The 19,793-nt window shown below is 41.0% G+C and overlaps 1 protein-coding gene across 1 annotated transcript in view; it reads left to right on the top strand.

Annotated features, from left to right (window-relative positions):
* LOC124805731 (venom carboxylesterase-6-like) overlaps positions 1–19,793 on the top strand; it is an 84,649-nt gene that overhangs the window by 16,279 nt on the left and 48,577 nt on the right. Inside the window, exons 3-6 of the mRNA XM_047266302.1 lie at positions 975–1,170; positions 2,940–3,125; positions 10,963–11,168; positions 17,309–17,474. Coding sequence (XP_047122258.1) covers positions 975–1,170; positions 2,940–3,125; positions 10,963–11,168; positions 17,309–17,474 — 754 coding nt within the window. The remainder of the gene's footprint in view (positions 1–974; positions 1,171–2,939; positions 3,126–10,962; positions 11,169–17,308; positions 17,475–19,793) is intronic.

Below are 19,793 nucleotides of genomic sequence, written 5' to 3'. Positions count from 1 at the left end.
GAGTCAATGCCATACACACACACACATATTGCTGCTATGTTCCAGCTTTTCGTGTTTTGTTCCGATCTTTTTATATTTACATACAGATTAAAATCATCATTCATCATCTAATGTGTCTGAGGTATTCGAATTCTCATCTATGTTATTTTTGATCTTACCACACCTTTTGGTTCCAAATTAACTATTACCCAGCGTATTTTCCACTAACCTGTCCCTTCTTCTCTTACGAATTTCATGTAGTCTTCTTTCCTCGCATGTAATTTTAGTAAATCTTGATTTCATATCTTATTTTTATTACATTTCAAATACTATCAGTTTGTTCTTCTTCAGATTTCCGATAGTACATACAGTATTCCACTTCCATACAATGCTGTACAAATTTAGGAACTTATTCCTCAACTCCATATCATTATTTAGCAGGTAGCTCTTTTATTGAAGAAATCTTTGTCTGTACCAAGCTACTTCTGCTGTCTTCTTGCTTCAGTTATCATTGCTTGATATGCTTCTTACACTGGAGAATTCGTTCGCTTTTTCCGCAAATCCATCCCCAGTCTTGATGTTATGCAAGTCGCTGTTACCATCGTCTTTACCGTGTCATCCTTTCCCCACTGTCTATGCTAAGTCCTCTTTACTCTCGGTCAGAATACATTTGAAAATCAACTTGTCATCGGAGGACTGTGTAATTTACGCCCACAAATGGTTCAAATGGCTCTGAGCACTATGGGACTTAACATCTGAGGTCATCAGTCCCCTAGAACTTAGAACTACTTAACCTAACTAACCTAAGGACATCACATACATCCATGCCCGAGGCAGGATTCGAACCTGCGACCGTAGCAGTCACGTGGTTCCGGACTGAAGCGCCTAGAACCGCACGGCCACCGCGGCCGGCTTTACACCCACAGGCACCAACGCCACCGCCCAGTTGGACTGGAACGCGGGACGCGCTGACCTACGGCTCGAGGTGAACTCAGAAAGGTCGTGGCTCTGAGTACTGCCTGTACGTCAACTTGTACGTGCCCCTGGTGAACGACAGCTCTCCACTGGCCGTGATGGTCAACATCCACGGTGGCGGCTACACGACGGGTTCCTCTAGATTTAGAAGGCCTGATTTCTTCATGGACAAGGGCGTTCTGGTGGTCACTTTCAACTATCGCCTCGGTTCCATTGGTAAGTGTTTCCATGGTAGTGATTAACCAAGTAGTTGGAACAAACTATGGCTTATCTCTCCAGTTAAGAGTCTCGTAATACAAAATCTATATTGTTACTAAAAAAGTTTGGCTCACTGGCGCTGTATCCAATGCTGACCACAGCTATAATTCACGCTCGAGTGGCATGCAGTTTGCACTGGTCGTCACATTTTCTACACTCTTTAGCTTGACCGGATGGAGTTTTCAAGCATGGGTTCCTACAAACAGCAGGTACCTCAAGAAACTCTCGTATAATACATGATACCTTATGTGCAAAACTTAGAAGCATGCTGTGTAGAGACTAAGGGGTAACCTAAATCAGAAATGAATTTTACAGGTTCTGATGTAGGTTGCTACTGAATACAGTATTTGTTAATAATAAGGTGCAATCAGAGGTACCACCTTTCCTCCTTCCAGCTACCTATTCTGTATTTATGGGAGTGGATGTACGGTCACACTCACAGTTTCTCTTCTTTTATCAAAAGCATTTCTTGTGGATGATGGGATAATACCTTCAACATAGCTACATCGGTATATCAAATGTTTTGTCTGAAATAAAACCAAAACGGTTCAACAAACAGATTCAATTTCTACTTTTTCGAACTGTAGGAAACCACTCGCTGGCTACTGTCTTAAGAACGATGCAAGCCAAGACATTTCTCCAGTTTAATACGCCGATTCAGCGAAAACTTTGAGATGAATGATTCGGATTGAGAATATAGAAGCTGATGGTATGTGGATAATGCCAAATAAATTTTGGGACCAAACGGTGTCTATTAAATTTTTACAAAATGGGCCCATGGCGTGTGTGAACTGCTGGAGGGACATCATACTACGTTTATAGGGATTACTTCACTTTTACAATTTAGGCGCTATTACGTTATCGAACATAAATAATTGGTGGCTTGTCCCGGCGCAGATATAAGTGACCACTGGTTAAAGTAATATAATTACTTCACTCAAGCTAATCTCACGCAGGTTGTAACATGAATTCAAGTTTATTAAATAACCTTAAAGCTGCACCACATAATCACATTCCATCTTAAACATTAATCGTATCTCTTAACGAACTGAAAAGTGCTTTTGCATAAAATGATGTTACCTGAGAATTTTGAAATATAACGGAATGTGAGGTATCCTAACTGCTTGGCTACGATCTCGCGCAAAAACTCTCAAATATATCCGCAAAAAGATGCCCGACAACTGAGAAATCATAAAGCGCTGGATCCTCGAATACTTCTGTGAATTTTCCGTACAAGTTCGTTGCTCACTACAGACGAACGGTAACTTCAAACGACATCATGAACGTTTGTCCTTCCATTCTAAAACTAGTGACGGCATTGACGCATCAGTGGTACATTTAAACCTCATTCATCACATTTCGTCCGTACGCAGCACATGTTTCATGACGAATGTCGGCAGCTCTAAGATTTTCTACCAGCAAAAAGTATAGTACAGAACGTATCTAACATTTGTCTCGGTTTGCAATTGCAACAGTTATTTTGAATGGCCGCGGCAGGCGAACAAGTTTCTATTTGTACCAGACCTCCTAAATCAGTGTTCCGACAATTTGGTTCTGTTAAGTACTTTCCTTGCTACATGAAAATGACGATTACTTACAGGATAGCACTGGTAGAGATTGCACATATATCACGAGAATTTACCAAATTTAGTCTCACTTACTGATAAGGCAATTCCGCACTCACACTAAATGATGCTCATCCATGAACTTGCTGTGGCGTGTGCCAGTTTTCCTGAGCCTGCAGAACGACGACATCCCTGGCAACGCTGGCCTCAAGGACCAGGTGTTCGCCCTACAGTGGGTGCAACGCAACATTGACGCCTTCGGCGGCGACCCGGACAAGGTCACCATCTTCGGGGAGAGCGCAGGCGGCTCCTCCACGTCACACTTGTTCCTCTCCCCGGCTACGAAAGGTGAGTCCTACCGAGCGTCAGTTTCATGTCATCATCTATCGCAAACCACGTTTCGAAATCAGTCCGGTTCAATTGGAAAATGGGAGAGCATCTGGGTATTTGCATATTGCAAGTTTGGCATTAATGAATTTTCTGGTTCAAATGGGTCTGAGCACTATGGGACTCAACGTCTTAGGTCATCAGTCCCCTAGGACTTAGAACTACTTAAACCTAACCAACCTAAGGACATCACACACATCCGTGCCCGAGGCAGGATTCGAACCTGCGACAGTAGTGGTCCCTCGGTTCCAGACTGAAGCGCCTAGAACCTCTCGGTTACTTCGGCCGGCAATGGATTTTCTAATTAAAGTCACTAATGAATGTAATCCGCATTTTTACAACTGCGATCCAAACTACGCGATAAGAAATTTTTGATCTGATGTTTTTGAGGTTTAACGTGGATGCAAACAGAATAAAAAGCAATTTTTAACTTATTACTAAATGTAAGTTTGCACTGTACAGGAAAACATGAAATTTCTTTATATCGTATGTTGTGGCCAAGATCTACTTACCGATATGTGAATATTTTTTCTCTGGTTCACTTTGGTGAGAAAGCTGTTGGCTGTTCAGTCCTCTAGGGAATTTTATTCCACCGAAACGCGCCAATAACATACTCTGATACGACGTATAAAGGCACATTTGCATGCCGAGCGTGAGTTTCCTCGGAAACGCGAGATATTAATTAAATAAATAATCAGTGACAAATAAATAAAGCCTATGGCACACAACTGCAGCGCTGTGTCGCTGATAAAACAAAAGCACAATTACGTTACTCGTATGTTTGATTAAGAAAAGAGAGCTCTGGTTGAAGTGGTGCGAGAAGCACGTATTTTAGTTTATTGTCCGGCACACCGCCATATTTCATGTTATAGAAAATTACTGCGAGTTGCAACCACACTAGGCACTCGATTCTGTAAGGAATTTATATTTATAAAAGTAAGTAGGATTATGAACTGTAGGCTTATTCATTGAATATATCTGATTTAACTAACTGTGTAATTTTTTTGTTTAGTAGACAATCACCTCTGTACGACGTTTTGGCATGGCTGGCAAATTATTGTAATATTGAGATTTAGATTATGAGTCCGCACCTACCGCAGCAGTCTTTGGAAACGATTTAATTACGAAGTCCGATTATTTCAGTTTTATTTCACGGTCAACTACGAGTAACATTACCTTTACGAAAAAGCCATTGTCAAGCGTCTGATACCGAATAATTAAAACCTGACGACTCATAGGAGAGACAATCATACAGATAAAATAATTAATATTTTATTTTATTTTATTTTATTAATTTTATAGACGGATACCAATACCAGAAAGTTCCTGGTATAAAAATTTACAACCAAGCAGCTAAATTTAGACCTCTTTCAGTAAGGAACACTTTCCGATGTTTGTACAATAGCCTATTTTTAATATCATATTTGGACATCTGTTTTATGGGGTATGAAATGGAGTCCTTCATTATTTTACTGAGCAACATTGTGACACTGTTAGATTTTTAGAGCCAGTACTCTTTTCATCCTATGAATCTGTTCACCAGTGGTCCGCAGCTCTTGGTCGTGCGGTAGCGTTCTCGCTTCCCTCGCCCCGGTTCCCGGGTTCGATTCCCGGCGGGGTCAGGGTTTTCTCTGCCTCATGATGACTGGGTGTTGTGTGCCGTCCTTAGGTTATTTAGGTTTAAGTAGTTCTAAGTTCTAGGGGACTGATGACCATAGCTGTTAAATCCCATAGTGCTCAGAGCCATTTGAACCATTTTTTTTGTTCGCCAGTGGGATTAAGAACATTTTCATTCAAAATATACCGTAACTACTTAAGATCTAGCACGAAAAAATTACATTTTCGCCGTCTACATCGCAGAATGTTAGCTTGGAATATGTCAAATAGCATATCCGGATTCTACTGGTCATTGATTTTTACCGTAAAGGTTATTGTTGTAGGCCTGCAGCTATGAAGGTTGAAATCCAAGGACTGAATCATATCATAGGAGTTTTATGTAATCTTATTATCCGGTCTAGTTTTTCTTTCGCTACGTCTTTTAACTGTAGAGGGTGCGGGCTGATGAAGCCATGGGAACGCCTTAAACGACGTGGACCCAACTTGTCACTATTTTGAATAACTGATGGCAATCAACGTAATTTTTTGTTAATCAGTAGACTAATTGGTGATTATAGGTTGATTTGGCCTTACATTTTAAAACCATACAATGTAAAAGCGTCAGAGTCCAATATGTTAGCAGCTGAAGGGAAATTCATTGTAAGGAGACTTCAACTAAGAGCTACATTTTTATACCTTACTTTTAAAGTATTTTGTCGTGTCAGGTCAATCCAGATGATTTCTTTACTCGTGAGGACTGGTCTGACACAGATGCAATGTTTCCGTTGCTGTCAAAAACGAATTAACTTACAGTATCCCACTGCATTTTGTTTTCGTTCCTCTAGCTGCACCGGGGTCAGTGTCTAACACGACGCCGCATTGTCCCTACATACAAGAGATAATTACATAACACATGTTTTGATTTGGTAACTAAACTGCACGGTCACCCCCCCCCCCCCCATATCATTTTCAGAGCATTCATACAGGAGTAGTCTAATATCAAAATCCACAGTGGTCACATTGTCCGGAGAATTGCCATGAACTATTCCATTCAACTTTGTGTTAATCACTTTATTGGAACCTGAGATTTGCAATACCAGAACAGATTATGGAAGAATTAAACAGATATTATTCCAAACTAATGTGTAGCTTTTTGACAGATAATGCCTCATTTATGGGTAATGTGATTCTGCCTGTCACAATTATCTGTTTCACCTCGATGGTTGGTACTAAGACATATTTCCACATTTCAAAATAGTTTTTATTCTTTTTTACATTGGAATTGGTGTAGTTCTCTTTACAGTGTTAGTAAAAGAAATTAGTTTTTTGCACATATGAAGATCTGATTCAGGATGACGTAATCACCGATAGGTGAAGCCGGCATCATTGTCTTAGTTTTTCTTTGGTTTACCTTGAGGTTGAAGTAGTTGATTAGCTGATCGTCGTAGGCCACATGGGTCTCAGATGCTGTGTTGCCATGTGTTAATAAAGTTGTTGCGTAATGATAGTTTCAAGGATTCTCCTAAAAACAGCGGTGAGGCTGACAGGTCCTTAGGATTAGATTTTAGGAAAATTTGAACTGTCCCTGATTTCCACAACCTGAGTAAAAGATGATACTGCAAAGGATGACAAGGATTCGTAAAAAACATGGGGCAATTTCTGAGGCAATTGTATTCATTGGTATGGGGCCCGGACAAAGTATTTCGCTTTATAGAGAGTGTTTCTGCTGTCTTCATTTGCTGTTTGTGTCAAATTGGTGTCTTTGACTTGTCTGTGGAATACCTAGTAAGTAACGGATGTGAAGTGCGAGAGGTGGGAGATTTATGATTTGTGCATTTGTAGACACAGAGATTCAAGAAGTAATCAAACTTTAGGTGTGAAAGTAAGATGCAGAGTGGTTGGTTTTGTTGAAACGGTCGTGCAGGAACCTTTTGTTCTCTAGGAGGGAATTAATGCGCATAGGGCGCTGGTCTGGTGCGCTGCTGTGTTTATTATGTCACATCCATTACAGAATCTTCGTAACATAGTTGTTTACTCTGGCGATACCCGCAGTCGGTGTCACGAGCGGAATGCCTCAGTCTGCTGACTCATAGCCCTCACTACCATATCTTTGTTTGATGGGAGTTCAAGTGATTCCGTTTTCAAATCACTGCTTGGGACAGAAATATTAAATGAGGTTGGTAAGTGGTGGATCGGTCAGCTTACAAGTGATTGGTGCGCCCGGAGCCCAATGGTCCGCCACTTTAAAGAACAATCCTTAATGTAAATGGGAAATGCAGATCACAGTGCTCAATGAGCTTGTTACATAAAAATATTAAAGAAAAGAGAGAAAGTGGAAACTGAATCTGACATTATGTTACTGTCAGAATTTACATCCCCAGAGAAGAAATAGATCTTCTTTACAGCTACATGTTTCAGTTGATTTCTAGCGAATGGATTCTGTGGGGATTGAAGAATAATCATTTATACCAAAGGCATCACTCAAATAAGAAATGTCATTAGAGATGTAGCACATCTTGAGACCCGGTGTGTCCTTTTCGAGGGAACTACCTTCGAATTTGTCTTAGGCGACTCAGGTAAATAACATATTGTCTGGTAACCGGACATTGTTCTAAACCACTGTCCTTCCGATTGCGAGTCCAGTGTCTTACCAGTGGCTCATCTTACTCGGTGCCTCATTAAGGTTGCTCATTGATTTGACGCTACAATATACTGAGAATTGGGTGTGGTGCAGAAGTAGTTGACGTTTTCTATGAACTTTATTCGCATACTGCGAAACGATCATATTTCAGGTCTACCACTTACTAGAGAGACATAAAAATTTGTGCCGGGCTGGGACTCGAACCGTGATTTCCCACTTGTCGCGAGCGGTCACCTTTGCCACTTCAGCAATGCGCACAGGCTTCAAGAACCGATCCAAACATCCTTACGTCCAAGTGTTTACGTCCCATATTGCTCTCACATTAGGTGACTGTCGCACAGGGAGAGACAATGTTTTGATCGTCAGTTTGCCCTTGCTTTAACGCGAAAGACAGTTAGTGTAGTGTCTGTATCCCACAGTGTCTGTACAGTTCGATGCAAATGTCCTTCAGACGTAGATGCATGTCTCAGGGACAATTGCTTCGAACTTTGCAGCGTCAGTAAAATACAGAAATTGTAATAACCGTATAAATCTCTTATTTAGGTCACGTAAATAGCTCCCGCTTCAAGCTGTAGTAGACTTCGCACTGCAGAATTAGAGATATAAACGAGTTAATTTCCTACAAAGGCATCAGTGATAACGTTTTGTTTAATTTTTCCCCAGAAAATATAGTTACTGCATTACTTCATTACAGCCAACCAGAGCACAGATAAACACTCATAGGTAACATCTACGTATAAATAACTTATGCGATCATGATTTGGAAATATTACAACAGCAAGAAATCAAAACATAGTGGATATCTCAAGGTAGTAAAAATAATGGAGATTTAAATTTATGAATCCACAGTGGATAGTAGGCAAATATAGACAATCTGTAAAGATACGTTGAACGAAGCAACCTGGAAAACGATTGTTCGACCGATGTTTGAATATTCTCGGGCCCATAACTGAAATAAGAGATGGAAGATAAACTGGAGATCTGAAGAAGAGCAGTAGATTCGTTTAGTCAACACTAAAGTATCACAGATATGCTCCTCCAACTCTAATGGCAGACATTACACGAGTATGTGGTAACCTGTTAGAAATCCATAACAAACTTTCCTAGAAGAGTCAACTTATATATTGCTTCGTCCTACGTATATCTCGCAGAAAGACCATGAAAGTAAAATAAGAAAGATTTGTGCTCTCACGGAGACCAACAGTCCTCCTCCCCACAGGCTGTTTGGATGTTGTAACTTACTATTAATTCAGTCCAAATATCCAAAGTAGTATAAAACCTGTTTGCTGCCACAGTTCACTAAAACTGATGGCAGATTGCACGCTATTACTATCATATTATACACTTGCTTGACAATGCGGCACTAACACAGAAATGTGGCAACACAATAAAAATACCCAAGAATATTTGTTAAGAGATTGGACAGAAACTTTACTTACCTTTGGTAAGAGTTATGTGTGTCGCATTTTGTGTCCTGCACCTAATATAATGAAATACAAGCGCTTTTACTGTCTCTTGGCAGTCAATGGTATTACTACGACTGAATACAATTATACAGGCACTCCTTTGTCTATCCTAGTTCTTCATAAATAGCGACTTCTCAGTTGGAACGTGGTCTTCAGAACACAAATCACTGAACTGTGTTCCATAGCATAACTGCATCAACTGTACTGAGCTGACTGCAGGCAGTGGACCGAACTGTCTGACTGCAAGATCGGAATTCAGGGAGTGCCTGTGGCGCATCGTTCTTCTGCCTGTCCGCAGATGGCTCTCCGTCTGCTCCGGGACTAATGAGAAGCAAAGTACTCCCCGGTTTTTAGCGCTTATCTCAGCGGCTGTCAATACTATGGATTGATGAGTGTGAGGTGCTGATGGATGTAGTGCAGAAGCAGGAAGAGGTCTGGATTTTTGAACGCCATTTGGAGACTGCTGCTGAGAACTGAGTGTTGCCTGGGTTGCGCTTCTGTGTGTGTGGTGGCAGCCGCTTGTGGTACTTGTTGTGTTCCGCTTACGCCTGGTGCATATCGTGCACCATTCTCGACAGCACAGTAAAGTGCCGAGGTGACACCGGTAAACAAACTATCCTCGACCACACGTCAAAACATCTCTTGCAGATTATGAATGTAGTTGTAGGTGTACTTCTTCTACGAACTTCATCAGCATTCAACCCACTTGCTCTATTACATTTTGCTGTTCTATATACTCACTTAAAGTGCCGTGAGGCGAGTGAAATACTGGAAATACACTGAAACGACAAAATTCATGGGATAGCGTTATGCACATATACAGATGGCAGTAGCATCACGAATACAAGGTATGAAAGAGCAGTGCTCTGGCGGAGCTGTCACCTGCAGTCAGTTGATTCAGATGAAACGGTATCCTAGGTAATTATGACCGCACGACGGGAATTAATAGGATTTGAACGCGGAATGGTAGTTGGAGCTGAACGCTTCGAAAATCGATGGAGAATTAAATATCCTGAGACACATGGTCTCAAGAGTGTACCAGGAATACCTAATTTCAGGCATTACCTTCCACCACGGACAACGGTGTGGCAGAACGGCTTCACGTTAGACTGAAATATGTTCAAATGTGTGTGAAATCTTATGGGACTTAACTGCTAAGGTCATCAGTCCCTAAGCTTACACACTACTTAGCCGAAATTATCCTAAGGACGAACACACACACCCATGCCCGAGGGAGGACTCGAACCTCCGCCGAGACCAGCCGCACAGTCCATGACTGCAGCGCCTGAGACCGCTCGGCTAATCTCGCGCGGCGTTAGACTGAGATTAAGGGAATTTGCGTAGAGTTGTCAGTGCTAACAGTCAACCAACACTCCGAGAAATAATAGCAGAAATTAATGTGGGTCCGACAAATAATAGCAGAAATTAATGTGGGACGCAAGACGAACGTTGCCGTTTGGACAGGGCGCCGAAATTTGGCGTTGCTGAGCTATGGTGGCAGACTGGGTCTTTGGTTCCGCCGGCCACGGTGGCCGTGCGGTTCTAGGCGCTGCAGTTCGGAACCGCGTGATTGCTACGGTCGCAGGTTCGAATCCTGCCTCGGGCATGGATATGTGTGATGTCCTTAGGTTAGTTAGGTTTAAGTAGTTCTAAGTTCTAGGGGACTGATGACCTAAGATGTGAAGTCCCATAGTGCTCAGAGCCGTTTCAACCATCTTCGGTTCCAATTGAACCGTTCATTGACTGGAAATGCTTATGTTCGGCTGCTTGGAGAGCATTTGGCCACTCAGATCGTCCGACATAAATCCAGTCGAACATTTATGGGGCGTAATCGAGAGATCAGTTTGTGTACAAAAATCAGCAGCATGGCTCAATACATCTGCAGAGGACTTGCAACGATTTTTTGAGTCCATGCCTCGTCGAGTTGCTGCACGAAATCGGTCAAAAGGAGGTCCGACACCAGATTAAGAGATATCCAATGACTCTTGTCTTCTCAGAGTATTATCTGACACTAACTAGTGGAGATTCCAGGGTTCTGTATTTTTGATCATCGGTGATTATTTGGACGAAATGAGACCACTATTTATTTTTACAGGTCTGTTCCGTCGAGCGATCATGGAGAGCGGCGTAGCAAACGGCAACTGGAGCGTGGAGCAGACCCCCAGAGAGAAGGCGTACCGCCTGGCGGCGGCGCTCGGCTTCCAGACGCAGGGCGACAACGACTCGGCCGTCGTTGCCTTCCTGAGGGCCGCCGACCACACAGACCTCACCAGGGACAACAGCCAGGCCCTCTCAGACTTCGTGAGTCGAACTGTTGCAATTTTGTTGGTCCTAGACAGTTTGCGGCAGCAATTACTCGACGTTCTGCAGAGAGCGTTAGTAGAATCACCTCGCCTCCTGATCGATGATACCGGGTGAACCTCAGCTCGAGCGACAGAATTTCTGATGAAGATTTTCTGAGTATCTTCGTATAACAGACACTTGGCCTCGTGTGATGCTTTCCAGTGTAGTAATACATATCTATCTGGTAAAAGTATCTGGACATTCATAACTAATGTGGAATTGACAGTAGATGTCACGAGAGCGGAACCACCACTTCAAAATGGGGCACAGGGGCGGAGGAGACATTACGTTGTCAGTAAAGGAGCGCTGACACAAGCTTGGGTGGGTCAGGAGAGCTCAGTGACCTGTAACGTAGACTTGTCATCGGACGTTTTCTGAGAAACAAATCGTCCAGTGACATTTCAAGGCATCTAGAGTTGCCGACGATGCGACTGTGAAGTGGAAATGAGGAGGTATAACCTAAACTGAACCAGAAGGAGGCAGATGGTAATGTTACTGATGGCAGCGCCAACAGCGCCACTAAAGAACAGTTTATGAGTACAGTTTCCTGACGTCCTTCCCTAAACAAGACGAAGTAAATATTCCATAATTCCAATCGAGAACAACTTCCAATACGAGAAACGTAGGAGCAGATATTCTCTGTGTAGTGAAGCAGCTTAACAGCTTAAATTACTTAGCAAAAGCAAGGCTTCCGATCCAGATTGTATATCAGTCAGGTTCCTTCACGAGAATGCTGATACAATAGCTTCATACTTAGCAATCATTTGCAACCGCTCGCTCGACGAAAGATCTGTACTTAAAGACTGGAAAGTTGCTCAAAATCAATCCAGCATTCATGAAAGGAAATTGGAGTAATCTACTGAATTAGAGACTCATATCACTAACGTCGTTTTGCTGTAGGATTTTGGAACATACTCTACGTTCGATCATTTTGCATTACCTCTAAGGAAACTATTTGCTGACAAACAGCTAACACGGATTCAGAAAATATCGTTCTTGTGAAAGACAACTAAATCTTTATTCAGAAGATGTAATAAACTCTAGCGGTAGGGAATCTCAATTTCATTCTATATTTTTAGATTTTCGTGAGGGTTTTGACACCTCTCCTCACAAGCGACTTCTAATCAAATTGCTTAACGACATGGTATCGTCTGAGTTATGCGTTTGGATTTTTTATTTCCTGCCAGAAAGGTCATAGTTCATAGTAACAGAGGGAAAGTCATAGAGTACAAGAGAAGTAATATCTGGCTTTCCACAAGATACTATTACAGGAGTTCTGCTTTCCCAAGATGATCAAATCCAATAGCAAAATTATTCACACAAGATATCTGTACGGGGCGAAAAGTGGCAGTCTACTCTAAAGAATGAAAATTGTGAAGTCATCCTCATGAACATTAAAAGACACCCGATAAATTTCGAGTACACGATACCTCACTCAAATGTAAGGGCTCTAAATTCATGAGAATACTTAAGCCTTAGAATTAGGGATAACTTAAACTGAAACGATCACATGGATAATGTTGTGGAGAGAGCGAACGAAAGACTGCATTGTGTGGGGTCCGCATCAGATAGGGATGTCGAAGGACAGCTCTTTTTGTATTATCGCGAAGAAGGGAAGAGACTGCCACGGGTATGATGCGCGAATTAGCGTGGCAGTCATTAAAACAAAGGCGTTTTCGGTTGTGGCAGGATATTTTCATGAACTTTCAATCACCAAATTTCTCCTCCGAATGCGAGAATATTTTGTATCCACGCACCTACATTGGGAGAAATTGTCGTTGTAGTAAAATAAGAGAAATCGGAGCTCGCACGGATGATTCAACTATTCGTAGACACATCGTTTTAAGGTGATTCGATGAATCCTTTGTCAGGCATTTAAATTTTAATGGTAGAGTAGTCATGTACAGTTCGGCTTGAGAAGTCGTTTCACAGCTGAAAATGCTATATTCTCTTTTCTCTGTGAGGTACCGGTGGGCTAAACAAAAAGTTTCGAACGCTTGGCGTATTTTTTGATTTAACAAAGGCATTTGACTGTGTTGATCTCACAATATTGCTCCAGAAGTTGGACCATTACGGAATAAGGGGAGTAGCTCACAATTGGTTCACCTCTTACTTTAGCAACAGTCAGCAAAAGGTCATTATTCACAATGTTGATAACGGCTGTGATGTGGGATCTGAGTGGGGTACTGTCAAGTGGAGGGTGCCCCAGGGATCAGTGTTGGGGCCGCTCCTGTTCCTTATTTATATAAATGATATGCCCTCTAGTATTATGGGTAACTCTAAAATATTTCTGTTTGCTGATGACACTAGCTTGGTAGTAAAGGATGTTGTGTGCAACATTGACTCGGTTTCAAGTATTGCAGTACATGAAGTCAGTTCATGGCTTGTAGAAAATAAACTAACGTTAAATGACAGTAAGACTCAGTTTTTACAGTTTCTAACACACAATTCGACAAAACCTGACGTTTTAATCTCACAGAACGGGCATATGATTAGTGAAACTGAACAGTTCAAATTCTTAGGTGTTCAGATATATGGTAAGCTGTGTTGGAAAGCCCACGTTCAGGAGCTTGTTCAAAGACTTAATACTGCCATTTTTACTATTCGAACGGTATCGAAAGTGAGTGATCTTTGCCACGTAAATTAGTCTACTTTCCTTATTTTCATTCACTTATGTCGTATGGTATTATGTTTTGGGGTAACTCTTCCCGTTCTAGAAGGATATTTTTGGCTCAGAAACGGGCGGTTCGGGCAATAAGTGGTGTGAGTTCACGAACCTCTTGTCGACCTCTGTTCAGGAGTCTGGGTATTTTGACATTGGCCTCTCAATATGTATATTCCTTATTGTCGTTTCTTGTTACCAATATTAGTTTATTTCCAACAATAAGCAGCTTTCACTCGGCTAATACTCGGCAGAAATCAAACCTCCATTTGGATCGGACTTCCTTAACTATTGTGCAAAAAGGTGTGCAGTATACTGCTCTATCCATTTTCAATAAGCTGCCACTCTAATTCAAAAATCTTTGCAGTAATCCACGCGCTTTCAAATCGAAACTGAAGAGTTTCCTCATGGGTCACTCCTTCTATGCTGTCGAGGAGTTCCTTGAAAAATTAAGCTGATTCTCATTGTACTGCTGATAGCGTTTGCTTAAACTTATGGACTGATTTTCTTTCAGGTTCATGAACATTTATTTTTATCTGTTATTACTTTTATGTTGTAAGTTCATGTACTGACACGTTTCATGGCCTTGGAGATTTGCTCCTCAATTTGGTCCTACGGAACTTGACATGTAAATAAATAAATAAACGTAGATTTAGACGTGGATCTCTTGTACTGACGGACAGGTACCGTCGAGCACTGCGGACGATGATCGTACAACATCGTGCGAGATCGGAGAAACAGTCACGAGTAGCAAAGTGCTACCAGCAGTCCAATTAGCGCAATAACTGCTCGTATAGAGTTTAAAATAATGGGATAAATGGTTGAATACCACCTTATAAGCCACACACTTCTGTAGTAAATACAAATCGACGCTTGTTGTAGTGCAAACGGCGACGCCACTGGTCAGTGGATGACTGGAGGCGAATGATTTGAAGTGGTGGATCACGCTATACCGAGTGGCAATCCGATAGCAGGATTTCGGTTTCACGAATGCATGGACAATGTTACCTGCCACCATGTGTATACGAACAGTGAAGTACGAGAATGTGGTGTTACAGTACGTGATATCTTTCGTGTTAAGGATGTGATCCCTTTTTCGCTCTTACGAAAACGCTAAGTGCTGGGGGTATCGCCACATTCTACAGCACCGTGTACTGCCCAGAGTAAATCATCAGTCTGGAGGCGATGATTGTGTCAGCTGACAATGCAATGCACCCTTCCATGTAGTAGCATATGTGAGGCAACGATACGTTGACAGTAACATTCCTGAAATATACTAGCTTGCCCACAGTCCAGACGTGAACCCAATGGAACATCGCAGGGACGAGTTAGAACATCGATTTCGCTCCAGAACCCAGTGTTCAACATTACTACCTTCTCTGGTTTCGTTGAGGCAGAATGGGGTGGCGATCCTCCACGTATGTGCAGATATCTAATTCACTGTATCCGTAGCAGAGTTCAAGTCGTGATTATGGCGAATTGTCGACACAACCCATATTAATGTCCAGTAGTACGTGTCCAAATACTTCTCATGAGATAGTGCGGTCACAATTTCTTCTCTTTTTTTTAACACCGATTGCCTTTGTTGTTGTGGAAATACCTCCATAATTGTAGAAAATCTATGTTATACCCTCAGCCAATCATATAAAACATACAGTATGCAACTACACACAAACGAAACACATACATTTTTATCACAGTCTTATCAAGCTGTTCTTCCAGCGTACACTAAAGTATGAAATGTTGCCTTCAAGGTATGGCTCAAGATGTCGACCACCACCATAACGGCAGCAGCAGGTGGCCGCTGCACCCGAGACGCCAGGTCGGACAGACGCGCTTTTCAAGTAATATTCTAGCCGAGACCCATTAGAGCTCGAGCTTGACACTGAAGGGATCACTGGCCATCGTCACATTAATTATACATAGTGGCCAGCACTTCTGACTGGTACGTAGAAGACCGAGGTTCGGACCGTGGTCCGGTTCAAGTTTTTAACTTTCCGTATCGACATAAATCAGTGCCCACTAATAGGTAACGTCTTTAACTCTATTGTTTCTTGATTCATAGTGGCGGCGAATGATCTCTACAGCGAAGATGCACACCAAGCTCGATCTCTTATGGGCATCAGAACGATACCATGAGGAATGAGGTCAATGAGCAGGTGCACTACATCAGTAGCGGGTAGCGTAATTTGAGAATTTGTGTCTGACACGAGGCGCGCTGGATTAGTCCGTGAAACTGTGGTGACCAGTGTGTCCGGATAGCATAGTGGACGCACATCTACCTAGTAAGCAGGAGAACTGTGTTCGAATACCAGTCTAGCACGTATTTTCAGCTTGTCCCAGTGATATAAACCAACGTTTACGTGCAGCTAATGTATTTAATTACTTTGTGTCTTAATACTTTAGAGTCCGAATATTTAAGAACATTAGGCTCGTTAATTTCAGCAATGGCTTTTGAGCGTCTAACATACTCTTTTGCAGTAACATAAAAGCAACGTGTAAAATTGATCAGCTAATCTTAGTGGTAAACATTGGTGTGATCTTCGTAAATAGTTGTACCTTGAGAACGTATAAAACAATGGTGAAGTGCTTTTGAGTAGCACTATGAGGCTCAAAACGTGTAGCATTTTCGGTTATTTATCTTAGTCTCTTCTTTGTAGTTTTTTGATGTTTTACATTGACACAGTAAATCAGAAAGTTGACTCCTATCTTAAGAGAAAAGATCAAAGATCGCTAATTTTGTTATGCATCAATTATAAAATGATAAGTTCCGAAGATTTTTCTCTTCAATATTTCTATTATTTAGTACTGTGTTTTGAAGAATATATCATCTCACACAGTATATTGGATCACAGAACTTTTCTATAAAAATGTTTGCCTTAGCACACACTGGCAATCAACTTCATACTTTTCTGAATAACAACTCCTTAAAACACACCAAAAAGGACGAAGATCTCAACTATGTGTTTTGCCATAAAACGTTCTATACGAGGAACGACTAATTTATGTGTAATTTATGCTTCGGTAATTGGCACAATAAATGTTTTTAAATGATCCAAAAATATCGTAGAAATAATCAGAATAATAACAATCATTACTAACGTTTTTCAAAATTAAGAAATTATGTATAACAAATCTTTACTGTTTCATTCTTCTGTCTGAAATAAGTTTTCATTACAGGTTTTCTCATTCTAACATATATTGTACTAACTGTTTAAACGTAAATGAAAATCAGAATTTTGCGTTGCGTGAAAAGTATTACTGGATTGTGTGCTAACTTCATTGAATGTATCAAGTTTTCTGTTGAAGATAAAAGTGTGTAACTGACCAGTGCAATTGTAAGTGCCCCTGTCCCAATCTTAAGTATAAATATTCTCATTTGCCATTTCCAACACTGAGTGTGCCTTGAGCAGCACCTGCTGTTACCTCCCCACAGGAGAAGCGAGGCCGCAAGGGAATCGCCTTTTCGCCTGTCATTGAGCCGCAGTCGGACACCGCGGTGGTCACCGGGTCTCCAGGGGACATCCTGAGGCAGGGCCGCTACAACCAGGTCGCCGTCATGACGGGCGTCACCTCTGCAGATGGAAGCGTCATTGTTGAATGTACGTACCCAAACTTGGATATATATGTAGCGCACTGTTTTCTCAAAGCCGACTATACAAATTACTATATTCATATGACAATTATAATTCTTGACACACAACACCTCTCAGAATGTAGATGGGTACCTGTGAGAGCATTATTTTTAGGCTCTGTTAATTACTTGTTTTCTGGTCTCCTTGCCTCATTGCCTAAACTAAACTGTTATCCATAACCGCAACGTCTGTGACTACATTTAAGATTAAAGTCTATCATATAGTATGTTTCAGAAGCTGCGTTACAATGCACCATATCGTAATCATTGTCGTCGTTGCTGTACCTTTAACGTCCACATCTATATAAAGACGTACTCTATATTTGCACATATATCGTGGGCTGTTGTTAGGGGTATGTGTGTTGTTAACGTGTGTTCTATAATAGCATTTACCCCCGTTAATGTTGTGTTGTCCATGATGGACTGTGATTTGTTAACCACGACTCTTTAGTGTAGTAAAAGGTAAATTAAACCGTCATCATCAGATGGATGAGTGGATTATATTACATTTTCGTTTGCTGACTGTAGTCTTTTGTCTGTTCTGAGTTCCATTACGCTACAAATAAGGTATAACCAGTATTTGCTAATGTAAAATGGCAGCAAGATCACAGAGCATTCATTACCAGCTTACATTGACAATAAAAGATACAGATAAAAAAGACATATATGTTTAACTCTTTCCACCCTTTTCGCTCCTGAATGTCATTACCGCAGTACAGAAAGATATGAGATATAAATAACATATTTCAGCATATTTATTTGTTAATATTTCGATTTGGTTTGGGAATTCATTTATTATTTAGGTCTTTCCAAAGCCAGTAGCTACTGTCCATCGTCTAGTATGCTTGAGAAGCCACTTCTAGTATGTCTGAGAGGTTTCTGAAATAGTTCACTGCCACTGTCGCACCTTTGTTATTGTGTTCTCTCCATGCTTTCTGTGTGGATTGCTAATGTACTGAGACACTGAAATGTACGAGTTGCTTTTCCACAATAACAAATTATGTAATTCACTGCCCCACAGCATAAAGTCCAAGAAAGACAAATTTTCCAGCTAGTGTGTTTAAGACATAAAGTGTCCAGTGCAGTCAGACTAGACGACGTTTTCGAAATGCATCTAAAGAACCAGTAAATACATTTAGGTAGAGCTCACATTAACGACAGAGTACATATTCTGGAAAAAAGTAGGTAATAATCTAATAATACTCTACAAACCAAACAAAGACCACCAACTCAACATCAATAAATAACTTGAAATTTTTATTCATAACAGAGAACATGCGCCACATAACACATTCAGTGATAAAGCTGAGAAAGTGACAGTGAACTTCTTTTAGAGGCATCTTAACTATAATACTAGACGATGCACAGCAACCGTTATTACTATCTGCTTTTAGGGCCTAAATCATAAAACGATTCCCAAATCACCAAAGCGGAAGAAATAAGTGTGCTGGAATACAGAGATAAAATTTATTTATTTTTCATATTTTCTTTTTTGCAATAATGATACTCTGAAGCGGAAAAGTAGTGAATAGTTAAATACTTCTGTTATTTGTATCTATGATTCGCAATGTGAGTTAGTAATGAATGCTCTTTGACTTACAAGGTATGTTTTTCTACATCTGTACAATGTGAGGACTGGTTATGTTGTTGTCTCGTGTTTATAAGCCCTCTTAATGACGAAAGTGTATATTTGGGACGAACTGAAAATTTATTTCTTCCAAAAGACATTGTAAGTATATTTGTTATTGCTTACACATTGTAATCCTAGTACCATATTACGTTAGCAAATGTTTATTTTTTCTAGCGAAATGCAACTTAATACTACATTGACTACCTTCAGCAAACACAAATGTAATATAAACTACTGGAACGCTTGAAGAGTAGGGAGCTGTAAGGCCTCGAAAAGCGTCATGGTAGAAAATGAAAAGAGATCGGCACAGATAATTATTTTAATTTGTCTTTTATGTACCCGTCTTCATTTAGAGCGTCAGCTCGCTTTTATCTCATCTCTTAGAAATCCTGCAAGGAAAGTCATTATTTCATGTACAATCGACTCGGCTAGATACATGACGTGCCCACCTCCACCACATTATCGTTAGGTTATCAATAAGACTTTGACTTGTACTCCCATCTGTCGGTTTAGAATGGTGATTACAACTACAGTCGCGAACATGGACAACCACCAGCTGTATAATGGAATGACGACAACGAAAATTTGTCCCGCTTACCCCTGCGGTAATGCGAAATATCAATTTGTGTATCGAACATAGTCGTTGTGAATCTTTCT

Source organism: Schistocerca piceifrons, chromosome 7, assembly GCF_021461385.2.
Source record: "Schistocerca piceifrons isolate TAMUIC-IGC-003096 chromosome 7, iqSchPice1.1, whole genome shotgun sequence".
Lineage (NCBI taxonomy): Eukaryota > Metazoa > Arthropoda > Insecta > Orthoptera > Acrididae > Schistocerca > Schistocerca piceifrons.
Note: the sequence above shows the minus strand (reverse complement) of the source record. Positions and strands in the feature narration are given on the sequence as shown.